At 41.3% G+C, this 20,535-nt stretch overlaps 1 protein-coding gene and 1 gene segment (V, D, J or C); both read left to right on the forward strand.

Moving 5' to 3' along the window:
* LOC102109901 (T-cell receptor beta-2 chain C region-like) overlaps positions 1–5,174 on the forward strand; it is a 28,449-nt gene extending 23,275 nt beyond the window's left edge. Inside the window, 4 exon segments of the C gene segment in view lie at positions 1,788–2,123; positions 2,508–2,525; positions 3,644–3,750; positions 4,876–5,174. Of these exon segments, the coding sequence occupies positions 1,788–2,123; positions 2,508–2,525; positions 3,644–3,750; positions 4,876–4,902 (488 nt within the window).
* Positions 5,175–9,708: 4,534 nt separating this feature from the next.
* On the forward strand, positions 9,709–17,370 carry LOC106629091 (T cell receptor beta chain MC.7.G5-like). Its single transcript, XM_088052227.1, has 5 exons — positions 9,709–9,751; positions 14,009–14,344; positions 14,730–14,747; positions 15,866–15,972; positions 17,098–17,370. Exons 1-5 carry the CDS (start codon positions 9,715–9,717, stop codon positions 17,122–17,124), a joined length of 525 nt encoding a protein of 174 aa, XP_087908353.1. The 5' UTR covers positions 9,709–9,714; the 3' UTR covers positions 17,125–17,370.
* The last annotated feature ends 3,165 nt before the right edge of the window (positions 17,371–20,535 follow it).

The following is a 20,535-nucleotide window of genomic DNA, read 5'->3' on the forward strand; positions in this document are numbered from 1 at the left end:
CTGCAGCCTTTGTCTTTCAATTCTGGGAACTTCATGAAGGGAGAAGGGAAAAAATAATTTTATTTACCCATTCTCCAAAGAAGTATTATAGAGATTGATAATCAAAATGACCAGTGTAGAAGACCAGACACAAGGGGCTGCTGATCAGACATTTCTTACAGTTCTTGCTTTTACTAGTCTCCTTATTCCATTTCAAAACTGCTCATTTTCTTTTTCTATCTTTTAGTAGTTTTATCATTCTTTCTGTCTCTCTTTTTACCTGCTTTCCTTTTCTTTTTTTTTTTTTTTTATTCTCTTTTTAGTGGGGTATTCTTTTCTGGGTTTTAATCTTTTCTTTTGTGTCCTGCTGTTACCATCTCTTCACTCATTAGCCTTTAAGGCTATGAGCTGAAGAATTTTACAGAAATAATTTTAGAACAGGAGAATAAATCATAATACCAAATGCTAGAAGGGAGAAGTAGAAGCAATCAACTTCTCTACATACCCACTAAATGGAAAGCAGAGTAGTGCTAAACTATCTAGGGAATTATCTCTATTTAATACCCAGGTCACCTAAAGTCTGTACAAGCTCATAGAGAAGCAACCCAGGGATCTTTGCAGACCAAGCACTGCTGGTCACAATTAAGGCATCATTTCAATGCAAACATGAGGGCTTAGGGGAAAAGATCTCTGCAAGATATAAATTTCTGCTAATTCTGCTGCCTCTCTTCCTCTGCAAAGGAGAGAGTGATCAGAAACAACACCTACAATTCATAGTGCCTTCATATAAAAAAACAACCCAAAGTCATAATTTTCTCTTTGGCTTCATACTTTTCTATGCATTTCTTTTTCCAGCAGCACTCTACAGATCCAATGGGTTTCTCATGCTAGATGAGTGAAAAAAGGAACTCTAATATAGTGTATGGAAAATGCCCTGGCTTTTGGGGTCACTGCCTGGCTTCTGAGTAATTTCTCATAGCTGCCTTGTGCATCCTTTTGACTGAAGTCTGTTCTCGTTGGTCTTACAAGCAGGTATTAAACACTTTAGGACAGGGAACAACCTTTGATTTGTGGGTGTATAGAATCTTGCATCATTTTGGGAAGGTGTATAGCCTAGGCTCAGAGCTTCTCACAGCTACAATAACCTAAACATTAAATTACATAAAGACATGTTTAATGTTCTTAAAGATGGCTAGGTTAAGGCACAAGGCAAAACCTGTCCCTGGCAGATTCATGTTACCTGCCTCAAGTGTTCTTCAGACTGTGAGAAGGATCAGCTCCTTCCTTCCTTCCTTGCAGGTCTTCTCTTCCATAGGGAGCCAAGTAGGGTGCCCCATGAGAGTATAATTCTGAACACTGCAATGACCATGGTGTCTTAACTCCATCTCCATGTCATGCAGATGTACATCTCTGAATGTAATTCAGTTTGTTGAAGATGTTTGTGCCATATAAGAGACTCCCTTATCTATTAATACAATATTACAAATACAGAGCTTACAGCAAAACTGGGGAACATTGCAGACTGCCAGTTTGCTCATCAGCTTCTTTGCAGCTTTGTGTTCTTCAGCCAGAGGCAATACAAGAAATTCATGTGCTTGTGCATTTCTGTGGGCAGACCTTTATGTTTCTGTGTAACAAGTGGAAACAAATGCTTTCACTTTCCTGGTGTGTCATATCCAAGAGACATTAATTGTTCAGCTGTTAAAAGGCCAGGGATTTCAGGAGTAACAAGGCACAATCTCAAGAGGAGCCCTTTCTGGGGATTGTGATAGAACAGAGTGATGGAGCTGTGTTGCTTTGTGTTTCAGGGAAGGATGATGAAATCCTACCTCCAGCTGTGGCCATCTTTTCCCCATCAAAGCAGGAGATCCAGCAGAAGAGCAAGGCCACGCTGGTGTGCCTGGCCTCTGGCTTCTACCCTGACCACCTGACTCTGGCCTGGAGGGTGAATGGTGTGAGAAGGACCGAGGGGGTGGGGACAGATGAGTCCTCCACACAGAATGGGAGCACCTACTCGCTGACCAGCCGACTGAGGATGCCAGCCTGGGAATGGTTCAACCCTTTGAATCGCTTTGAGTGTGTTGCCTATTTCTTTCACAATGGAACAACACAGTCAATAAACAAATTTATCTATGGTGATGCTGGTGAGTAAAAAACATCTCTCACCGTGCTGTATAAGACAGAAATCACAAATCAAAAGAGCGTGTGTTATGATATGAACCACATCTAGATGTATCTTCCATACAGGGTCTTCTTCTGGCACAAATAGATGCCTAACTAATATGTCGGTATTAGCATATGTCTCTTCCCATTCCTGGACCTCTGCACCTACATTACCATTACCCATCTAGAGTTTCTTCAGGCTTTCCACTGAGAAATCTCTGTAGTAGCGTAAATTGCACAGTACCATAAAAACAGCTAGTGTAGTAATATGCATTAGCCAGTGTTTTGTAAACTGAGACTTCTAAAATCTGTATTGTGTTTTCTTTGAAGAGAAACATGACTTTGTGTTCACTTTTGTCTTCCAGGCTGTGCACTCACAGAAGGTACGTGTGTCTTCTCACATAAGGAGAATTTTGCCTCTTCTCTCAGGCAATTATCTGTGTGTATTTTAATTCCAGCTTTACTGACACTAAGCACAACGTGTGGGAGATATCTGCTGTATGAATAGCTTCTTCTTTCTCCTCTAAGTGATTTGTATGTGATAGTAAAAATGAAAAAACAAAAAAAGGAAGAAAAGTTTTTTGGAGGGTTCTTTGTGCATGTTATATGTAGCTCTGCTTTGGGCTTTTGCTCTCCCATATGATTCCATTTTGAAAATAGAAGAAATCATGTTACCTTCCTGTAGATTAGAACTTATTCTTTATCATTTCCTCCAGTCGTAGAAGCTGACCTCCAATGGGAATATTCTTACTCGGCCAGGAAAGAAATGATCCATACTTATCCAAGTGATTCTGTCATCAGGGTTCAGGATATGATATTTCTTAGTGTCAAGTTTCCCTTCCCGAGTCACATTCCCTTCTACACTGCTGTCATATGTGGAGGATACTCATATTAAAAATTACATTTCTTTTCTCTTTGTATACATATTTGCACACTCCTATTTTTCAACAACTTCTTTAATGCTTGAGGAATCTTAAGGCTGAGCTAAGACAGAGCTGGTATCTCAGTCCTATGACAACCCCTTAAGAGTGAAAAATCTACAAGAATAAAACTTGTAGAAGCCGTGTTATTCTGACTTTCCTGACACATCAGCAGCACTTGTAAGGCCACTGACAATAATGAGACAAAATAAAAAATGTGCATCTTGTGATTCAGCCTATTTTGCATTCCTAAGAGGGGATTTGGATGAACAGCCCAGTTCATCAGTAGATGTGGCAACTCAGCACTTTCCTGGCATGAAGGCAATCTCTGTCTTTCCTAGACTTGCTTTCTCTTTTGGTTCTTTGAGTCACTATGGTCTGTTGCATTCCCTGTTTCCTGGCGCCAACTGAGCCACTCATTTGGCTCTAGTTCCTTTCTGTGTCTTAGCTAAAGATTTCAAGGGTTCTCATTTGATGACAGCTTCATTAGAACCAGCATCTCATGGTGATGATGATGATGATGATGATGATGATGATGGTGATGATGCAAATAGAATACAGAAATGGTGTTTGACTTGCAGAGTCGTACTTGCGGTATGGAAATTCTCTGAAGCTCACTTACCTCATCCTCTGTGGCAAAGCCTTGGTCTATGCAGTTTTGGTGAGTGGTCTGGTGTGGACAGCCAAGGTAAGTCAGAGTGCCCCTGGAAGGCTGGGCTTACTCACTTGTCAAGGATCAGTGCATGCAGACTAAACCTGTTCTCAGAGGTGTGGCTGTTCTGCAGGTGCTCTGCCAGGCTTTGTGCAGTCCTGCTTGAAAAATCACAAGTGATGGGTTTTCTATTACTGTCTTTCTAGAACTCAAATAAAATCAATGCTATCTAGCAGAGAAATTCCTTCTCACAATCCTCTCTGAGCACATGAAAAAGATGAGAATTAAGGACAAGTTGCCCAGAAAGTAAATAAGGGAAATATCAGATATATCATGCATTTGTGTAACCATTGTGAAACGGCTTATGCCTGCAGTGAAAGTCATAAGCAGGGTTTTGGAGGTGATGTAGGGGATAAATCTGATCAATCATTTGCAGAGATTTACAAAGAACAGTGGGAATGAATCTGTGCAAGTGGGATGAATTGAACTAACTGCCAGGAAATGTATTTTAGTAGTAAGTTTTTCCTGTGGCTGAAAGATACACCCAGCAAGGCCTTGGTAAAACATCTCTGTTTTTCTTCTAAGTTCCCCCTGCCATGTATTGAAAGGCCTCAGGCAGGCCTCTCCAGAGGCTTCTCTTCTCCAGTGTGAAGATGGGTTTGTCTCTAAGCCTTCCTTCATACCCTGAAGCCCTGTGATTGTTTTTTGGGGGCTCCTCTGGACCTGCTCTCACACATCCGTGTGTTTCTTGTGCTGGGCCCCCAGAGCTGGACACAGAACCGCAGGAGCGGCTGGTGGGGGTCACAAGCGCCCACTCTCTCAGTCTGTCCAGGTGCCTCTGGATGGCATCCCTTCCCTCAAACACATCAATGGCCACACAGCTTCCTGTCACCTGTGAACGTGCTGAGGGTGCACTTGAGCCCAGTATCAATGACACACTGATGAAAGCTGGAACAAGGCTTTTGGTCCCAGTGCAGAGCCTTGAGGGAAATGCTTTGTGACCGGTCACCACTTGAACATTCAACCATTGATGGTAGCTCTTTGGGCAAGGTCATCCAGCAATTCCTGTGTTTGTTTCTGTCCTTTGGTGCTTCTTGTTGTTATCACTGTCATTATTATTTTATTGTTCTTATGGTTTTATTCCATTTTATTTTTAATCAGAATGGTGTCAAGTTATCTAGAGAATAAATGAAGAGCCCTTGTCATCACATCAGCAGGAAAATGACAACTTCTCGACCTTTCCATTGCAAAGTATCTGTGCTTCTAAGAATTTCTGAAGACAATATTTTGTACTTGTCTGTTGCCATCCTGTTCTTCACTTTGTTGTAATCACTGCTGAGCTTTCCCTGTACTTCCATATGGTATTGTAACATACCTTTAAAACTAGCACCTTCTTAATGCTCAGAGGCTGAGAACTCATCTCCTTGATTTAGGAATAAAGTTTTCACTTTTTTTCCCTTGAAAAAGCATGATTTGTTGTTTTTAAATTTGATCCTCTGTAGTAATAATGTCTTACCACACAACTTTCAGTGATGAATAGTGCCATAAGCAACTCTCATTAAAGATCATTCACTGACAATCCCTGTAGAAAAAACTTACTCTTTATGGGAACAGTAGAGTCTTATCCAGTACTTAAACCGTGTACCAACAAGAGGAGCAGGGCTGCAGGCTTTGGAGGCTTGCCCTCACCTGGGGCTGATTATGAGCCAAAACAGCTACAGAATTCAAAGGTGGCAGAGAAGGAATCAGCACTCCAGCCAGATGAGAAGTGGCACTGTCTGGGGAGAGGCATGGGAGCTGGTTTTGCTTTTGCTCTGTTCTTCCATGGGATTACCCTGGTGATGACACCAGACTCAAGTAGTGGTGGTAGTGAAGAAGAAAACCTTGGTGAATAGATTAAAAGTCACCTGACACTTAATGTGTTTGTTTCAAAAGGATCTGATGACAGACTTGAGAGGAATCTGTCCCATCTCTTGTAATGTCATTAAAGAAAAAAAGCTTTATCTGAGGGCTAGAGGACAGGTGGATATAATGCTGTAAAGTGGGGCTGTTTTTCCTGCTCTGTGCTTGTCACTCCTTTAATCTCCCCAAAACACTTCAAAACAGGAGAAAATATCTCATGAACCAAGAGATTTATGTGGTGTTCTGAGTAGAGAAATTGCCTCAGTAGTCTTGTGGATGGTTCAAACAAAATAGAGAACTGTTTCCTGGAAAATGCTTTCTCCATTAGTGCTTCAAGGGGTCTTACATTCCCAAGATGTGAACAGCCTGGTCAAGGGAATGGTGTGGGAACTGTGAGAATGTTGTACAAAGGGACGCATTTCAGGGAGTGTAACAGAGATAAACAAAGAGAGACATCTTTCCAATCTGGTGATGGGTTCTTTCCCCAAGATGCCTCATTATTCATGCTCGATGAATTTAGAATAGACTGGAGCACAGCAGAATGGAATATTAAGAAAAAATTCCAGCTCAGTCTGGAACACATTAATATGAATATAATTTATTAGGGCATTTGGCAATAATGGCTGCATTTATCAGGGCTGTCAGAAAAACCCCCAGATCACTCTTGTCCTCACAGGCACAGACTTTCAGAGTGGTCATAGCAGAGCTTAGGCAAAGTGAACAGAGAGCAAACTTGGGCATAGGCATTTTGGAGCTTGCAAGCTACAGTGTGAAGGAAGGTCACAACACAGTGGTTCGGTGACAGAAAGAATTTGGCAAATGACAGAGACTTCCCTTTTAGACTCTGGATGCACTGAATTCATATCTCTCCATATCTGGAACTTGAGAGCAAGGTCAGGAATACAGTCCTGTTCTTTTCAAGCCTGCTACAAGCCATGTAATTCTCATTCCCACAAACTCCAGCTACTATACAGGTGATTGTGCAAAGAGAGCACTTTAAAAGAGAGACAGATACATATCCAGGCTTGTATAATATCTCCTTTTCTTTCCCTTTTGGAATGAAGTATGTTTAAAGGAAATGTTTTTGTCCATCAAGCTCTTTTTCAAGAGTGTTTTGGACAGAGGATGTTTGTGATGGGGCTGATGCTGAGGTCCAAGGAGAGAAGCACAATTCGGGTCTGCAGAATTCTTTTTATTTCTCATTCTGGCCATAGAGGAGACCACATTGGACAAAGTGATGTCTTCAGGGTGATATTTATCTAAGTCCACTTCTCTACAATTACACTGTGTCTTTTATAATTTTCAAGAGAACCAGCTAGTGAGAATGAAGAGGAGGGTTTTAGGCAAAAAGAGGGGAAAAATTCCAGGGATATACTGCATAAGACAATCAATGAAGTATGATTCAATTGTGTTGACCTTTTAAAGGAAAGAGTAAAATGGAAGATTAGGGAGAGTAAGAAAATAAGAAAATAAAGACTAAGAGAAGCAAACCAAGAATAAAAATAAAGACACGTGTTAGAGATAGGGTAGAAAGAATACAAGTGAGAGATAGGGAAGAGAATCTCATCCGTAGTGGAGGAGAAGCAAAAGGAATCAGGTTGTGTTTCTGTAAAACTGTGTTTGTGGGGACCTTTTCTGTGCACCATGAACTATAAACCCAAGGGATTAGTAAATGTGGAGAGCCTTTCTGGAGTTCTTTCATCCACTTTGCATCTCATTATTACCTCATACCACAAGTTAAGCTATGGTTAATTCAGTGGAAACTCACAATGGACTAAATGAAGAACGGTCATGCATTTTATGTATAAATGTTTTCTGAATAGATATAGGAATAACACAGAATAAGGTAGAGGGGTGGCAGTGTAAATTTGGATGCAGAAGATCAGGGATATCTGAAAATAATGCAAAATTAATTTGTGATTTTTCCTACTAGAATGACCTTGTGTCGGAGGATTTTTTCCTGTGCTTTACAATCTATTTTTCATACCAAGAAGAGTCAAATGTAGCCATTAAAGGGCAGTATAAAAAGCATGTTTACTGCAGGTACCTGGTTAGGTTAGCAACTATGTGTTGACACTCTTTGAGACAAGACTCCTCCACTTATTTGTAAGGCAAGGAGATAAAATTTGCCTGTTACCTGTCCCCATCAGTTCCCATCCCTTCAGGCAGTCTGCAGAATGAAGGCTTGCTCTTACTCCTAGATGAAGCCTTTTCTTAGGCAGAGTCACAAGCCCTGGGAGGACACTCTCAAGCAACACCAAGCCAAAAAGACAAACACCAGCCTGTAGTAAGCAAATTGATCTCGTTGCAAACCAAAAATTAAAAACTGTGAGCTTGAAGTTTGCTTGTCATGCTGGGCACAGGAGAGAGAAAGAGTAGGAAGGAAAGCATCATGAACATGATGCTACCGAGTGAAAATTTACTGCATTTAAGGTCAACCAATAAAAGAACAAAAAAAAAAAAAAAAGTTCTCTTTTTGAGTATAAGAAAAAAATCTAAGATTATAAATTTAGGGGTAATGGATACACTGAGAGGTAATTGGGCTATCACATAGAAACAGCAATGGCAAAGGAAGGATGTGGTCTGTGGTTCTGCCATGGTTCAGCCCCAGCCAGGATCAAGCCCCATGCAGGTGCTTGCTCACTCCCCACCAGCAGGACTGGGGATAGAATTGAAAAACTAGTGGCTTGAGATAAAGACATTTAAGAGGTAAAGCAAAACCTATGCACACAAGCAAAGCATTACAAGGAATTCATTCACCGCTTCCCATGGGCGCGCAGGTGTTCAGCCATTCCCAGGATGGCAGGGCCCCATCACACATAAGGGTGACTGGGGAAGACAAACACCATCACTCCAAATGTCCCTCTCTTCCTTCTACCCCCTTCTCACCCCTTTCACACAGTGAGCATGATGCCATAGGATATGGACCATCCCTTGGATCAGCTGGGATCAGCTGTCCCTGCTGTCCCTCCTCCCAGGCACCACCACCAGTTGCCTTGCCAGCATGGTGGTAGGAGAAGCAGAAAAGCTCTTGAATGCTGTGCAAGCTCTGCTCAGCAATAACAAAAACACTTCTATCCTGTCAACAGCATTTGCAGAACAAGCCCAAAACAGAACCCCACAGTAGCTGCTGGGAAAGAAATTAGCTCTACCACAGTCCAAACCAGTGCAGGTACTCAGGGCAATCATTCCTAGTGGAACAGGGGGTGGAGTCATGGGTGGGATTGTTTTTGTAACAGGTTGTATCATTGTGGGGACAGGGGGGTCCACGATGATACATTCCCCAGGAAGCCTTTACAAAAACCCTTTGGTGCAGGAGCCTTGTGGCAGAGCGTGTTAAGGCAGCTGCAGAGGATTATACAGCAGAGCAGGTGTGCTCTGCCTTGGTTTCTCTTAACAGACCTTGTATGCTGGGACCTATTTTCATCAGCTGAGAACTGAGCCTGCCCTCTCTGTGAAGCAAGCTAGCATATTCTGAGATACTGAAATGAATTTTCAGCAAATCAAACTGACTGCAGATTTACCTAAAGCCTATTGAGCGTGCAAAGCTGGGATTATTATTGTTTCCTGATGCACCAATATTTGCAAGAGATGACAAACTGGTTCTTTCTTGATGTGGTACAAGTGTTAGAATTCTGACACGTAGCAGGTGTCTCTCAGAGGCACTACATAAGATGTGTTTGGGTTCTCTGTCTTAATAGGCCTCCAATATCTGTGGACTGCCTCATGCCTGTGAGAACAAAGGTTGCCTCTAGTCCTTCTCCCCTCTGTCTCACTGGAGTTCTTCCTAATGGCCCTGAAGGGTTCATCTGGGACCACAGAGCTGATTCTTCTGGGCTCTCCTTGTGTGGATTATTTTAACTTGTCAGAAAAGTGAACAGGATCCTGAAAGACTATTCAAGACAGCTATCCTTCATGGAAGGGAAAACAAAGAGATTTGTTTTAGTTCACTCCCAGTGGTCCAGAACCACCTCAGACAGAGAATGGGTCATGTTTGGGGTTCCAAAAACAGTAATGTTTGCTTATAGTAAGCCTGCTGCCGTGCATCCCTTCTCTTAGCTTATGATACATCCCTTTGTCACTGTGAAAAGTGCAGATATGCTTTTCGGCAGTGGCACAAAACTTACAGTAATGGGTAAGGTATTTTTGTTTCCTCTTTTAATTCACTTCAAATGCAATGTCTTCTCTGTAGAGAGCATCATCTTTATTATCCTCCACTTTATTATTAAACTGGTGTTCTCCAGCTGTGCTGGTAATCCAGTACACTTCGGAGAGTAAGTTTAGTGGTCTAGACAGGGACACACCTTTCATTTGAGAAATACAGAAATTCCCCTAAAGTATATCTAGTCTGTATTATGCTGGTTCTCCTGGGGCTAGAAATGATGAAGGACAAGTCAGTGAAAGGTTGTCTATCTCTCTGGAAAGAACTGACTTACATTTTGAAGGGGTCTAGAAAACAAAATCAAGATGATACAAGCTTAAATTGCCTTGGATCTTCCTGGGGTGAATTAAAGAATATGTTATCTTAGATAACTGGGAAAAAAAGTGTACTAGCATTTTTAATTATTAAAAAAAAGGCAAATAAATACTCAACAATATCATAAGCAACACTAAAATCTCTCTGCACCTGTTTAAGTCCTTTTTGTTGTAGAAAGTAGCTCTCCACAGCACAGCCAGACTTTCCACTGAACAGGCTCACCAGGATGGTGATACAAAGGTCACAAAGGACAACAGTCTTACTATTTCAGAATAGGCACTAAATAGCCACTGAAAACCACAGAAGAATAATATATAATTGATTTCAAAATTGAAAGAGATCACAGGGAATGTTGGCATTTGGGAAATATTTTCTAATATTCTAATATGACACCTAGATCAATAGATAAATATCCTCTAAAGAAATAGTAGAAGCTCCAACAACTGATTGAGCCTGAAGCAAAAGGGCTTGGACAGTGTATTTCTGACGTTGATCTCAGCTATTTAGACACACAGTTTTGCTGCTGTTCCCTTACAGACTTGTTTTCTAGGAGACCTGAGATAAATGTACTCTGTGTCTCTTCTTTTGCTCTCCTCATGAGGGGAGGGTTAGCCCACAGGCTTGGCTCAGAGATCTGGGAGCAGAGGAGAGGTTTTTCTGCAGCTGCAAAACAGTGTGAATAATGATAGACTGTTCTTTGGCAGTGGGACAAAACTTACAGTCATAGGTAAGTAAGAAGTCAGATCTCTGTGATCTATGTGATACTGGTTTAGGGGACAAGAACATTCTTAATTAAAAGCTTAATAATAATAATTTTTCATGCAGACATGAGAACAGGATTAATGATTTATTGGTTGCTTATTAAAATGAGATGTGCCATTATGGAAGTGTAGGAATTACAGTGTTGAGGTCCTTGTGTCTTTGTCTTTGTCTTTCAATTCTGGGAACTTCATGAAGGGAGAAGGGATTAAATACTTTTATTTTCACCCATTCTCCAAGAAAATATTATAGAGATTGGGAATGAAAAATGCTTCTCTGCTCTGCAGGTGCTTGCAGTTCATCTGTGTAATGATCTAAGGCAGCACTTCGTAGGTAGAGTCTGGATTCTCCTGTGTGCTGAATCATGGAAGGAAAGAGTAATCTTGCTGGCACTTTGCTTGCCTCTCCATAGATGGTTGGCAGGCTCTCTAAAGTTGCCTTGGGATGCTGGCTACTGCTAACAGTCCTTCTCACAATGTCTACTGCTCAGCAAGGACTGCATTATTTATATATATATATTTTATTATATAAAAGTAAAAGCATACTTTTTTCCGCTATTCTTTTCCTTTTCCCCATTTTCTTTCTCTGTTTTCTCCCATCCCAACAAAGGATTTAACATCACCTATATCAGGGCATGTTGGAATAACAGAACAAAGCAACTTTTCCCTCTGCTACTGCCCCATTTGATAGCAAATTAGAAATATTGGTATCTGCTCCTTTAAACAGTACCATTTTAAGGAACTATGTGGCTGGCAGGAAGAGCATAATGACACTGGGGGTTACAGCCTGACTTTGTACAGCTGTGCAAACCAGCAGCTTAACTTTGGAGTTGGCACTGTGCTCAGAGTTATAGGTAAGGAGCTGTTGTTAACCCCAGCGCTCAATGTAGAGGACACTCAAAAATTTCCCTTGTGTTAATGATATGTAGCAAAGACACAGATGATTTTAAAATGCAACTAGGAGTGAAAGATAACAAGAAATGATGAAAGTGACCTTGCCTTGATGGGAATAGAGAAACTGTGGTACTTTTACTCTCAGGTGGGTGAAGTCTGTGTGACAGGGAATGCATGAGTTTATGCATGGAAGTGATTGATCTTTGTGTCAGTGTCTACCATGTGCAGTGTGGAAGACCAGAACACAATGGGCTACTGATCAGACTTTTTTTTTTCAGTTTGTGCTTTTACCAATCCCTTTACTCCGTTTCAAGCATGCTTCTGGTTTTCTTTGTCCTTCTAGTAGATTTAGCAGTTTTATCATTATTTATTTCTGTCTCCCTTTATCTCCTACCATCCTCTTTTTTTGTTGCTTGTTTCTTTCTTTCCTTAGTCTATTAAATTTCTTTCTCTTCTTTTGTTTTCCTATCTGCTTCCATCTCTTCACTCATTAGGTGTTTAAGCTATGAGCCAAAGAATTTTTCAGAGAAACTATTAGGATAGGAAAAAATATAACATGTAGTGGTAGAAGGGAGAAGTAGAAGCAATCAACTTCTCTACATACCCACTAAATGGAAAGCAGAGTAGTGCTAAACTATCTAGGGATAGAGGGCTAAATATCTCTATTTAATACCCAGGTCACCTAAAGTCTGTACAAGCTCACACAGATGCAGCCCAGGGATCTTTGCAGACCAAGCACTGCTGGTCACAATTAAGGCATCACTTCAATGCAAACATGAGGGCTTAGGGGAAAAGATCTCTGCAAGATATTAATTTCCACTAATTCTGCTGCCTCTCTTCCTCTGCAAAGGAGAGAGTGATCAGGAACTGTGGACCTGATTTAACTGAGCCTGAGAGAATTACAGCCTGTCAGTGGCTGGTCTGTTCCCAAGGGAAGGTCTCTTGAGAGCTCTCTCGTTCAAGGTCTACCTCTGTAAACAATTTCACTTTCTCAAAACAGTTCTGTACAACTGCAGATAGTGTGTTTTTCTCTTATCCCACCAATGGGATAAGAGGTGGTGTTCCCTTTACCAATCATGTTAAACCTGCAGCATAAGACCCTATAAAAAGCTGAAAAGTTCAGGGAATAAATGCCCTTCCTAGCAACTCGTTCTGGTGTGTGTGCTGTGAATGAATCCACGCTTCTACATCGTGTCCAACAGTGAAAAAGAAAAACACCTACAATTCATAGTGCCTTCATATAAAAAAACAATCTAAAGTCATAATTTTCTCTTTGGCTTCATACTTTTCTATGCATTTCTTTTTCCAGCAGCACTCTACAGATCCAATGGGTTTCTCATGCTAGATGAGTAAAAAAAGGAACTCTAATATAGTGTATGGAAAACGCCCTGGCTTTTGGGGTCACTGCCTGGCTTCTGAGTAACTTCTCATGGCTGCCTTGTGCATCCTTTTGACTGAAGTCTGTTCTCGCTGGTCTTACAAGCAGGTATTAAACACTTTAGGACAGGGAACAACCTTTGATTTGTGGGTGTATAGAATCTTGCATCATTTTGGGAAGGTGTATAGCCTAGGCTCAGAGCTTCTCACAGCTACAATAACCTAAACATTAAATTACATAAAGACATGTTTAATGTTCTTAAAGATGGCTAGGTTAAGGCACAAGGCAAAACCTGTCCCTGGCAGATTCATGTTACCTGCCTCAAGTGTTCTTCAGACTGTGAGAAGGATCAGCTCCTTCCTTCCTTCCTTGCAGGTCTTCTCTTCCATAGGGAGCCAAGTAGGGTGCCCCATGAGAGTATAATTCTGAACACTGCAATGACCATGGTGTCTTAACTCCATCTCCATGTCATGCAGATGTACATCTCTGAATGTAATTCAGTTTGTTGAAGATGTTTGTGCCATATAAGAGACTCCCTTATCTATTAATACAATATTACAAATACAGAGCTTACAGCAAAACTGGGGAACATTGCAGACTGCCAGTTTGCTCATCAGCTTCTTTGCAGCTTTGTGTTCTTCAGCCAGAGGCAATACAAGAAATTCATGTGCTTGTGCATTTCTGTGGGCAGACCTTTATGTTTCTGTGTAACAAAGTGGAAACAAATGCTTCCACCTTCCTGGTGTGTCATATCCAAGAGACATTAATTGTTCAGCTGTTAAAAGGCTAGGGATTTCAGGAGTAACAAGGCACAATCTCAAGAGGAGCCCTTTCTGGGGATTGTGATAGAACAGAGTGATGGAGCTGTGTTGCTTTGTGTTTCAGGGAAGGATGATGAAATCTTACCTCCAGCTGTGGCCATCTTTTCCCCATCAAAGCAGGAGATCCAGCAGAAGAGCAAGGCCACGCTGGTGTGCCTGGCCTCTGGCTTCTACCCTGACCACCTGACTCTGGCCTGGAGGGTGAATGGTGTGAGAAGGACCGAGGGGGTGGGGACAGATGAGTCCTCCACACAGAATGGGAGCACCTACTCGCTGACCAGCCGACTGAGGATGCCAGCCTGGGAATGGTTCAACCCTTTGAATCGCTTTGAGTGTGTTGCCTATTTCTTTCACAATGGAACAACACAGTCAATAAACAAATTTATCTATGGTGATGCTGGTGAGTAAAAAAACATCTCTCACCGTGCTGTATAAGACAGAAATCACAAATCAAAAGAGCGTGTGTTATGATATGAACCTCATCTAGATGTATCTTCCATACAGGGTCTTCTTCTGGCACAAATAGATGCCTAACTAATATGTTGGTATTAGCATATGTCTCTTCCCATTCCTGGACCTCTGCACCTACATTACCATTACCCATCTAGAGTTTCTTCAGGCTTTCCACTGAGAAATCTCTGTAGTAGCATAAATTGCACAGTACCATAAAAACAGCTAGTGTAGTAATATGCATTAGCCAGTGTTTTGTAAACTGAGACTTCTAAAATCTGTATTGTGTTTTCTTTGAAGAGAAACATGACTTTGTGTTCACTTTTGTCTTCCAGGCTGTGCACTCACAGAAGGTACGTGTGTCTTCTCACATAAGGAGAATTTTGCCTCTTCTCTCAGGCAATTATCTGTGTGTATTTTAATTCCAGCTTTACTGACACTAAGCACAACGTGTGGGAGATATCTGCTGTATGAATAGCTTCTTCTTTCTCCTCTAAGTGATTTGTATGTGATAGTAAAAATGAAAAAACAAAAAAAGGAAGAAAAGTTTTTTGGAGGGTTCTTTGTGCATGTTATATGTAGCTCTGCTTTGGGCTTTTGCTCTCCCATATGATTCCATTTTGAAAATAGAAGAAATCATGTTACCTTCCTGTAGATTAGAACTTATTCTTTATCATTTCCTCCAGTCGTAGAAGCTGACCTCCAATGGGAATATTCTTACTCGGCCAGGAAAGAAATGATCCATACTTATCCAAGTGATTCTGTCATCAGGGTTCAGGATATGATATTTCTTAGTGTCAAGTTTCCCTTCCCGAGTCACATTCCCTTCTACACTGCTGTCATATGTGGAGGATACTCATATTAAAAATTACATTTCTTTTCTCTTTGTATACATATTTGCACACTCCTATTTTTCAACAACTTCTTTAATGCTTGAGGAATCTTAAGGCTGAGCTAAGACAGAGCTGGTATCTCAGTCCTATGACAACCCCTTAAGAGTGAAAAATCTACAAGAATAAAACTTGTAGAAGCCGTGTTATTCTGACTTTCCTGACACATCAGCAGCACTTGTAAGGCCACTGACAATAATGAGACAAAATAAAAAATGTGCATCTTGTGATTCAGCCTATTTTGCATTCCTAAGAGGGGATTTGGATGAACAGCCCAGTTCATCAGTAGATGTGGCAACTCAGCACTTTCCTGGCATGAAGGCAATCTCTGTCTTTCCTAGACTTGCTTTCTCTTTTGGTTCTTTGAGTCACTATGGTCTGTTGCATTCCCTGTTTCCTGGCGCCAACTGAGCCACTCATTTGGCTCTAGTTCCTTTCTGTGTCTTAGCTAAAGATTTCAAGGGTTCTCATTTGATGACAGCTCCATTAGAACCAGCATCTCATGGTGATGATGATGATGATGATGATGATGCTGATGGTGATGATGCAAATAGAATACAGAAATGGTGTTTGACTTGCAGAGTCGTACTTGCGGTATGGAAATTCTCTGAAGCTCACTTACCTCATCCTCTGTGGCAAAGCCTTGGTCTATGCAGTTTTGGTGAGTGGTCTGGTGTGGACAGCCAAGGTAAGTCAGAGTGCCCCTGGAAGGCTGGGCTTACTCACTTGTCAAGGATCAGTGCATGCAGACTAAACCTGTTCTCAGAGGTGTGGCTGTTCTGCAGGTGCTCTGCCAGGCTTTGTGCAGTCCTGCTTGAAAAATCACAAGTGATGGGTTTTCTATTACTGTCTTTCTAGAACTCAAATAAAATCAATGCTATCTAGCAGAGAAATTCCTTCTCACAATCCTCTCTGAGCACATGAAAAAGATGAGAATTAAGGACAAGTTGCCCAGAAAGTAAATAAGGGAAATATCAGATATATCATGCATTTGTGTAACCATTGTGAAACGGCTTATGCCTGCAGTGAAAGTCATAAGCAGGGTTTTGGAGGTGATGTAGGGGATAAATCTGATCAATCATTTGCAGAGATTTACAAAGAACAGTGGGAATGAATCTGTGCAAATGGGATGAATTGAACTAACTGCCAGGAAATGTATTTTAGTAGTAAGTTTTTCCTGTGGCTGAAAGATACACCCAGCAAGGCCTTGGTAAAACATCTCTGTTTTTCTTCTAAGTTCCCCCTGCCATGTATTGAAAGGCCTCAGGCAGGCCTCTCCAGAGGCTTCTCTTCTCCAGTGTGAAGATGGGTTTGTCTCTAAGCCTTCCTTCATACCCTGAAGCCCTGTGATTGTTTTTTGGGGGCTCCTCTGGACCTGCTCTCACACATCCGTGTGTTTCTTGTGCTGGGCCCCCAGAGCTGGACACAGAACCGCAGGAGCGGCTGGTGGGGGTCACAAGCGCCCACTCTCTCAGTCTGTCCAGGTGCCTCTGGATGGCATCCCTTCCCTCAAACACATCAATGGCCACACAGCTTCCTGTCACCTGTGAACGTGCTGAGGGTGCACTTGAGCCCAGTATCAATGACACACTGATGAAAGCTGGAACAAGGCTTTTGGTCCCAGTGCAGAGCCTTGAGGGAAATGCTTTGTGACCGGTCACCACTTGAACATTCAACCATTGATGGTAGCTCTTTGGGCAAGGTCATCCAGCAATTCCTGTGTTTGTTTCTGTCCTTTGGTGCTTCTTGTTGTTATCACTGTCATTATTATTTTATTGTTCTTATGGTTTTATTCCATTTTGTTTTTAATCAGAATGGTGTCAAGTTATCTAGAGAATAAATGAAGAGCCCTTGTCATCACATCAGCAGGAAAATGACAACTTCTCGACCTTTCCATTGCAAAGTATCTGTGCTTCTAAGAATTTCTGAAGACAATATTTTGTACTTGTCTGTTGCCATCCTGTTCTTCACTTTGTTGTAATCACTGCTGAGCTTTCTCTGTACTTCCATATGGTATTGTAACAAACCTTTAAAACTAGCACCTTCTTAATGCTCAGAGGCTGAGAACTCATCTCCTTGATTTAGGAATAAAGTTTTCACTTTTTTTCCCTTGAAAAAGCATGATTTGTTGTTTTTAAATTTGATCCTCTGTAGTAATAATGTCTTACCACACAACTTTCAGTGATGAATAGTGCCATAAGCAACTCTCATTAAAGATCATTCACTGACAATCCCTGTAGAAAAAACTTACTCTTTATGGGAACAGTAGAGTCTTATCCAGTACTTACACCGTGTACCAACAAGAGGAGCAGGGCTGCAGGCTTTGGAGGCTTGCCCTCACCTGGGGCTGATTATGAGCCAAAACAGCTACAGAATTCAAAGGTGGCAGAGAAGGAATCAGCACTCCAGCCAGATGAGAAGTGGCACTGTCTGGGGAGAGGCACGGGAGCTGGTTTTGCTTTTGCTCTGTTCTTCCATGGGATTACCCTGGTGATGACACCAGACTCAAGTGGTGGTAGTAGTGAAGAAGAAAACCTTGGTGAATAGATTAAAAGTCACCTGACACTTAATGTGTTTGTTTCAAAAGGATCTGATGACAGACTTGAGAGGAATCTGTCCCATCTCTTGTAATGTCATTAAAGAAAAAAAGCTTTATCTGAGGGCTAGAGGACAGGTGGATATAATGCTGTAAAGTGGGGCTGTTTTTCCTGCTCTGTGCTTGTCACTCCTTTAATCTCCCCAAAACACTTCAAAACAGGAGAAAATATCTCATGAACCAAGAGATTTATGTGGTGTTCTGAGTAGAGAAATTGCCTCAGTAGTCTTGTTCAAACAAAATAGAGAACTGTTTCCTGGAAAATGCTTTCTACATTAGTGCTTCAAGGGGTCTTACATTCCCAAGATGTGAACAGCCTGGTCAAGGGAATGGTGTGGGAACCGTGAGAATGTTGTACAAAGGGACGCATTTCAGGGAGTGTAACAGAGATAAACAAAGAGAGACATCTTTCCAATCTGGTGATGGGTTCTTTCCCCAGGATGCCTCATTATTCATGCTCGATGAAATTAGAATAGACTGGAGCACAGCAGAATGGAATATTAAGAAAAAATTCCAGCTCAGTCTGGAACACATTAATATGAATATAATTTATTAGGGCATTTGGCAATAATGGCTGCATTTATCAGGGCTGTCAGAAAAACCCCCAGATCACTCTTGTCCTCACAGGCACAGACTTTCAGAGTGGTCATAGCAGAGCTTAGGCAAAGTGAACAGAGAGCAAACTTGGGCATAGGCATTTTGGAGCTTGCAAGCTACAGTGTGAAGGAAGGTCACAACACAGTGGTTCGGTGACAGAAAGAATTTGGCAAATGACAGAGACTTCCCTTTTAGACTCTGGATGCACTGAATTCATATCTCTCCATATCTGGAACTTGAGAGCAAGGTCAGGAATACAGTCCTGTTCTTTTCAAGCCTGCTACAAGCCATGTAATTCTCATTCCCACAAACTCCAGCTACTATACAGGTGATTGTGCAAAGAGAGCACTTTAAAAGAGAGACAGATACATATCCAGGCTTGTATAATATCTCCTTTTCTTTCCCTTTTGGAATGAAGTATGTTTAAAGGAAATGTTTTTGTCCATCAAGCTCTTTTTCAAGAGTGTTTTGGACAGAGGATGTTTGTGATGGGGCTGATGCTGAGGTCCAAGGAGAGAAGCACAATTCGGGTCTGCAGAATTCTTTTTATTTCTCATTCTGGCCATAGAGGAGACCACATTGGACAAAGTGATGTCTTCAGGGTGATATTTATCTAAGTCCACTTCTCTACAATTACACTGTGTCTTTTATAATTTTCAAGAGAACCAGCTAGTGAGAATGAAGAGGAGGGTTTTAGGCAAAAAGAGGGGAAAAATTCCAGGGATATACTGCATAAGACAATCAATGAAGTATGATTCAATTGTGTTGACCTTTTAAAGGAAAGAGTAAAATGGAAGATTAGGGAGAGTAAGAAAATAAGAAAATAAAGACTAAGAGAAGCAAACCAAGAATAAAAATAAAGACACGTGTTAGAGATAGGGTAGAAAGAATACAAGTGAGAGATAGGGAAGAGAATCTCATCCGTAGTGGAGGAGAAGCAAAAGGAATCAGGTTGTGTTTCTGTAAAACTGTGTTTGTGGGGACCTTTTCTGTGCACCATGAACTATAAACCCAAGGGATTAGTAAATGTGGAGAGCCTTTCTGGAGTTCTTTCATCCATTTTGCATCTCATTATTACCTCACACCAAAGTTAAGCTATGGTTAATTCAGTGGAAACTCACAATGGACTAAATGAAGAACGGTCATGCATTTTATGTATAAATGTTTTCTGAATAGATATAGGAATAACACAGAATAAGGTAGAGGGGTGACAGTGTAAATTTGGATGCAGAAGATTAGGGATATCTGAAAATAATGCAAAATTAATTTGTGATTTTTCCTAGTAGAATGACCTTGTGTCGGAGGATTTTTTCCTGTGCTTTACAATCTATTTTTCATACCAAGAAGAGTCAAATGTAGCCATTAAAGGGCAGTATAAAAAGCATGTTTACTGCAGGTACCTGGTTAGGTTAGCAACTATGTGTTGACACTCTTTGAGACAAGACTCCTCCACTTATTTGTAAGGCAAGGAGATAAAATTTGCCTGTTACCTGTCCCCATCAGTTCCCATCCCTTCAGGCAGTCTGCAGAATGAAGGCTTGCTCTTACTCCTAGATGAAGCCTTTTCTTAGGCAGAGTCACAAGCCCTGGGAGGACACTCTCAAGCAACACCAAGCCAAAAAGACAAACACCAGCCTGTAGTAAGCAAATTGATCTCGTTGCAAACCAAAAATTAAAAACTGTGAGCTTGAAGTTTGCTTGTCATGCTGGGCACAGAAGAGAGAAAGAGTAGGAAGGAAAGCATCATGAACATGATGCTACCGAGTGAAAATTTACTGCATTTAAGGTCAACCAATAAAAGAACAAAAAAAAAAAAAAAAAGTTCTCTTTTTGAGTATAAGAAAAAAATCTAAGATTATAAATTTAGGGGTAATGGATACACTGAGAGGTAATTGGGCTATCACATAGAAACAGCAATGGCAAAGGAAGGATGTGGTCTGTGGTTCTGCCATGGTTCAGCCCCAGCCAGGATCAAGCCCCATGCAGGTGCTTGCTCACTCCCCACCAGCAGGACTGGGGATAGAATTGAAAAACTAGTGGCTTGAGATAAAGACATTT

This window comes from Pseudopodoces humilis, chromosome 2 (genome assembly GCF_049639895.1).
Source record: "Pseudopodoces humilis isolate 2021_Gansu_Grassland_sample_001 chromosome 2, ASM4963989v1, whole genome shotgun sequence".
Classification (NCBI taxonomy): Eukaryota; Metazoa; Chordata; class Aves; order Passeriformes; family Paridae; genus Pseudopodoces; species Pseudopodoces humilis.

What these genes read in the sequence shown, in the direction of transcription:
- LOC106629091 (XM_088052227.1), top strand. Translation starts at nt 9,715, where the DNA reads ATGCTTTTCGGCAGTGGCACAAAACTTACAGTAATGG. An exon ending in CACAAAACTTACAGTAATGG is followed by an intron (nt 9,752 to 14,008) that starts GTAAGGTATTTT and finishes TTTGTGTTTCAG; the next exon opens with GGAAGGATGATGAAATCTTA. An exon ending in GTCTGGTGTGGACAGCCAAG is followed by an intron (nt 15,973 to 17,097) that starts GTAAGTCAGAGT and finishes GTTTTTAATCAG; the next exon opens with AATGGTGTCAAGTTATCTAG.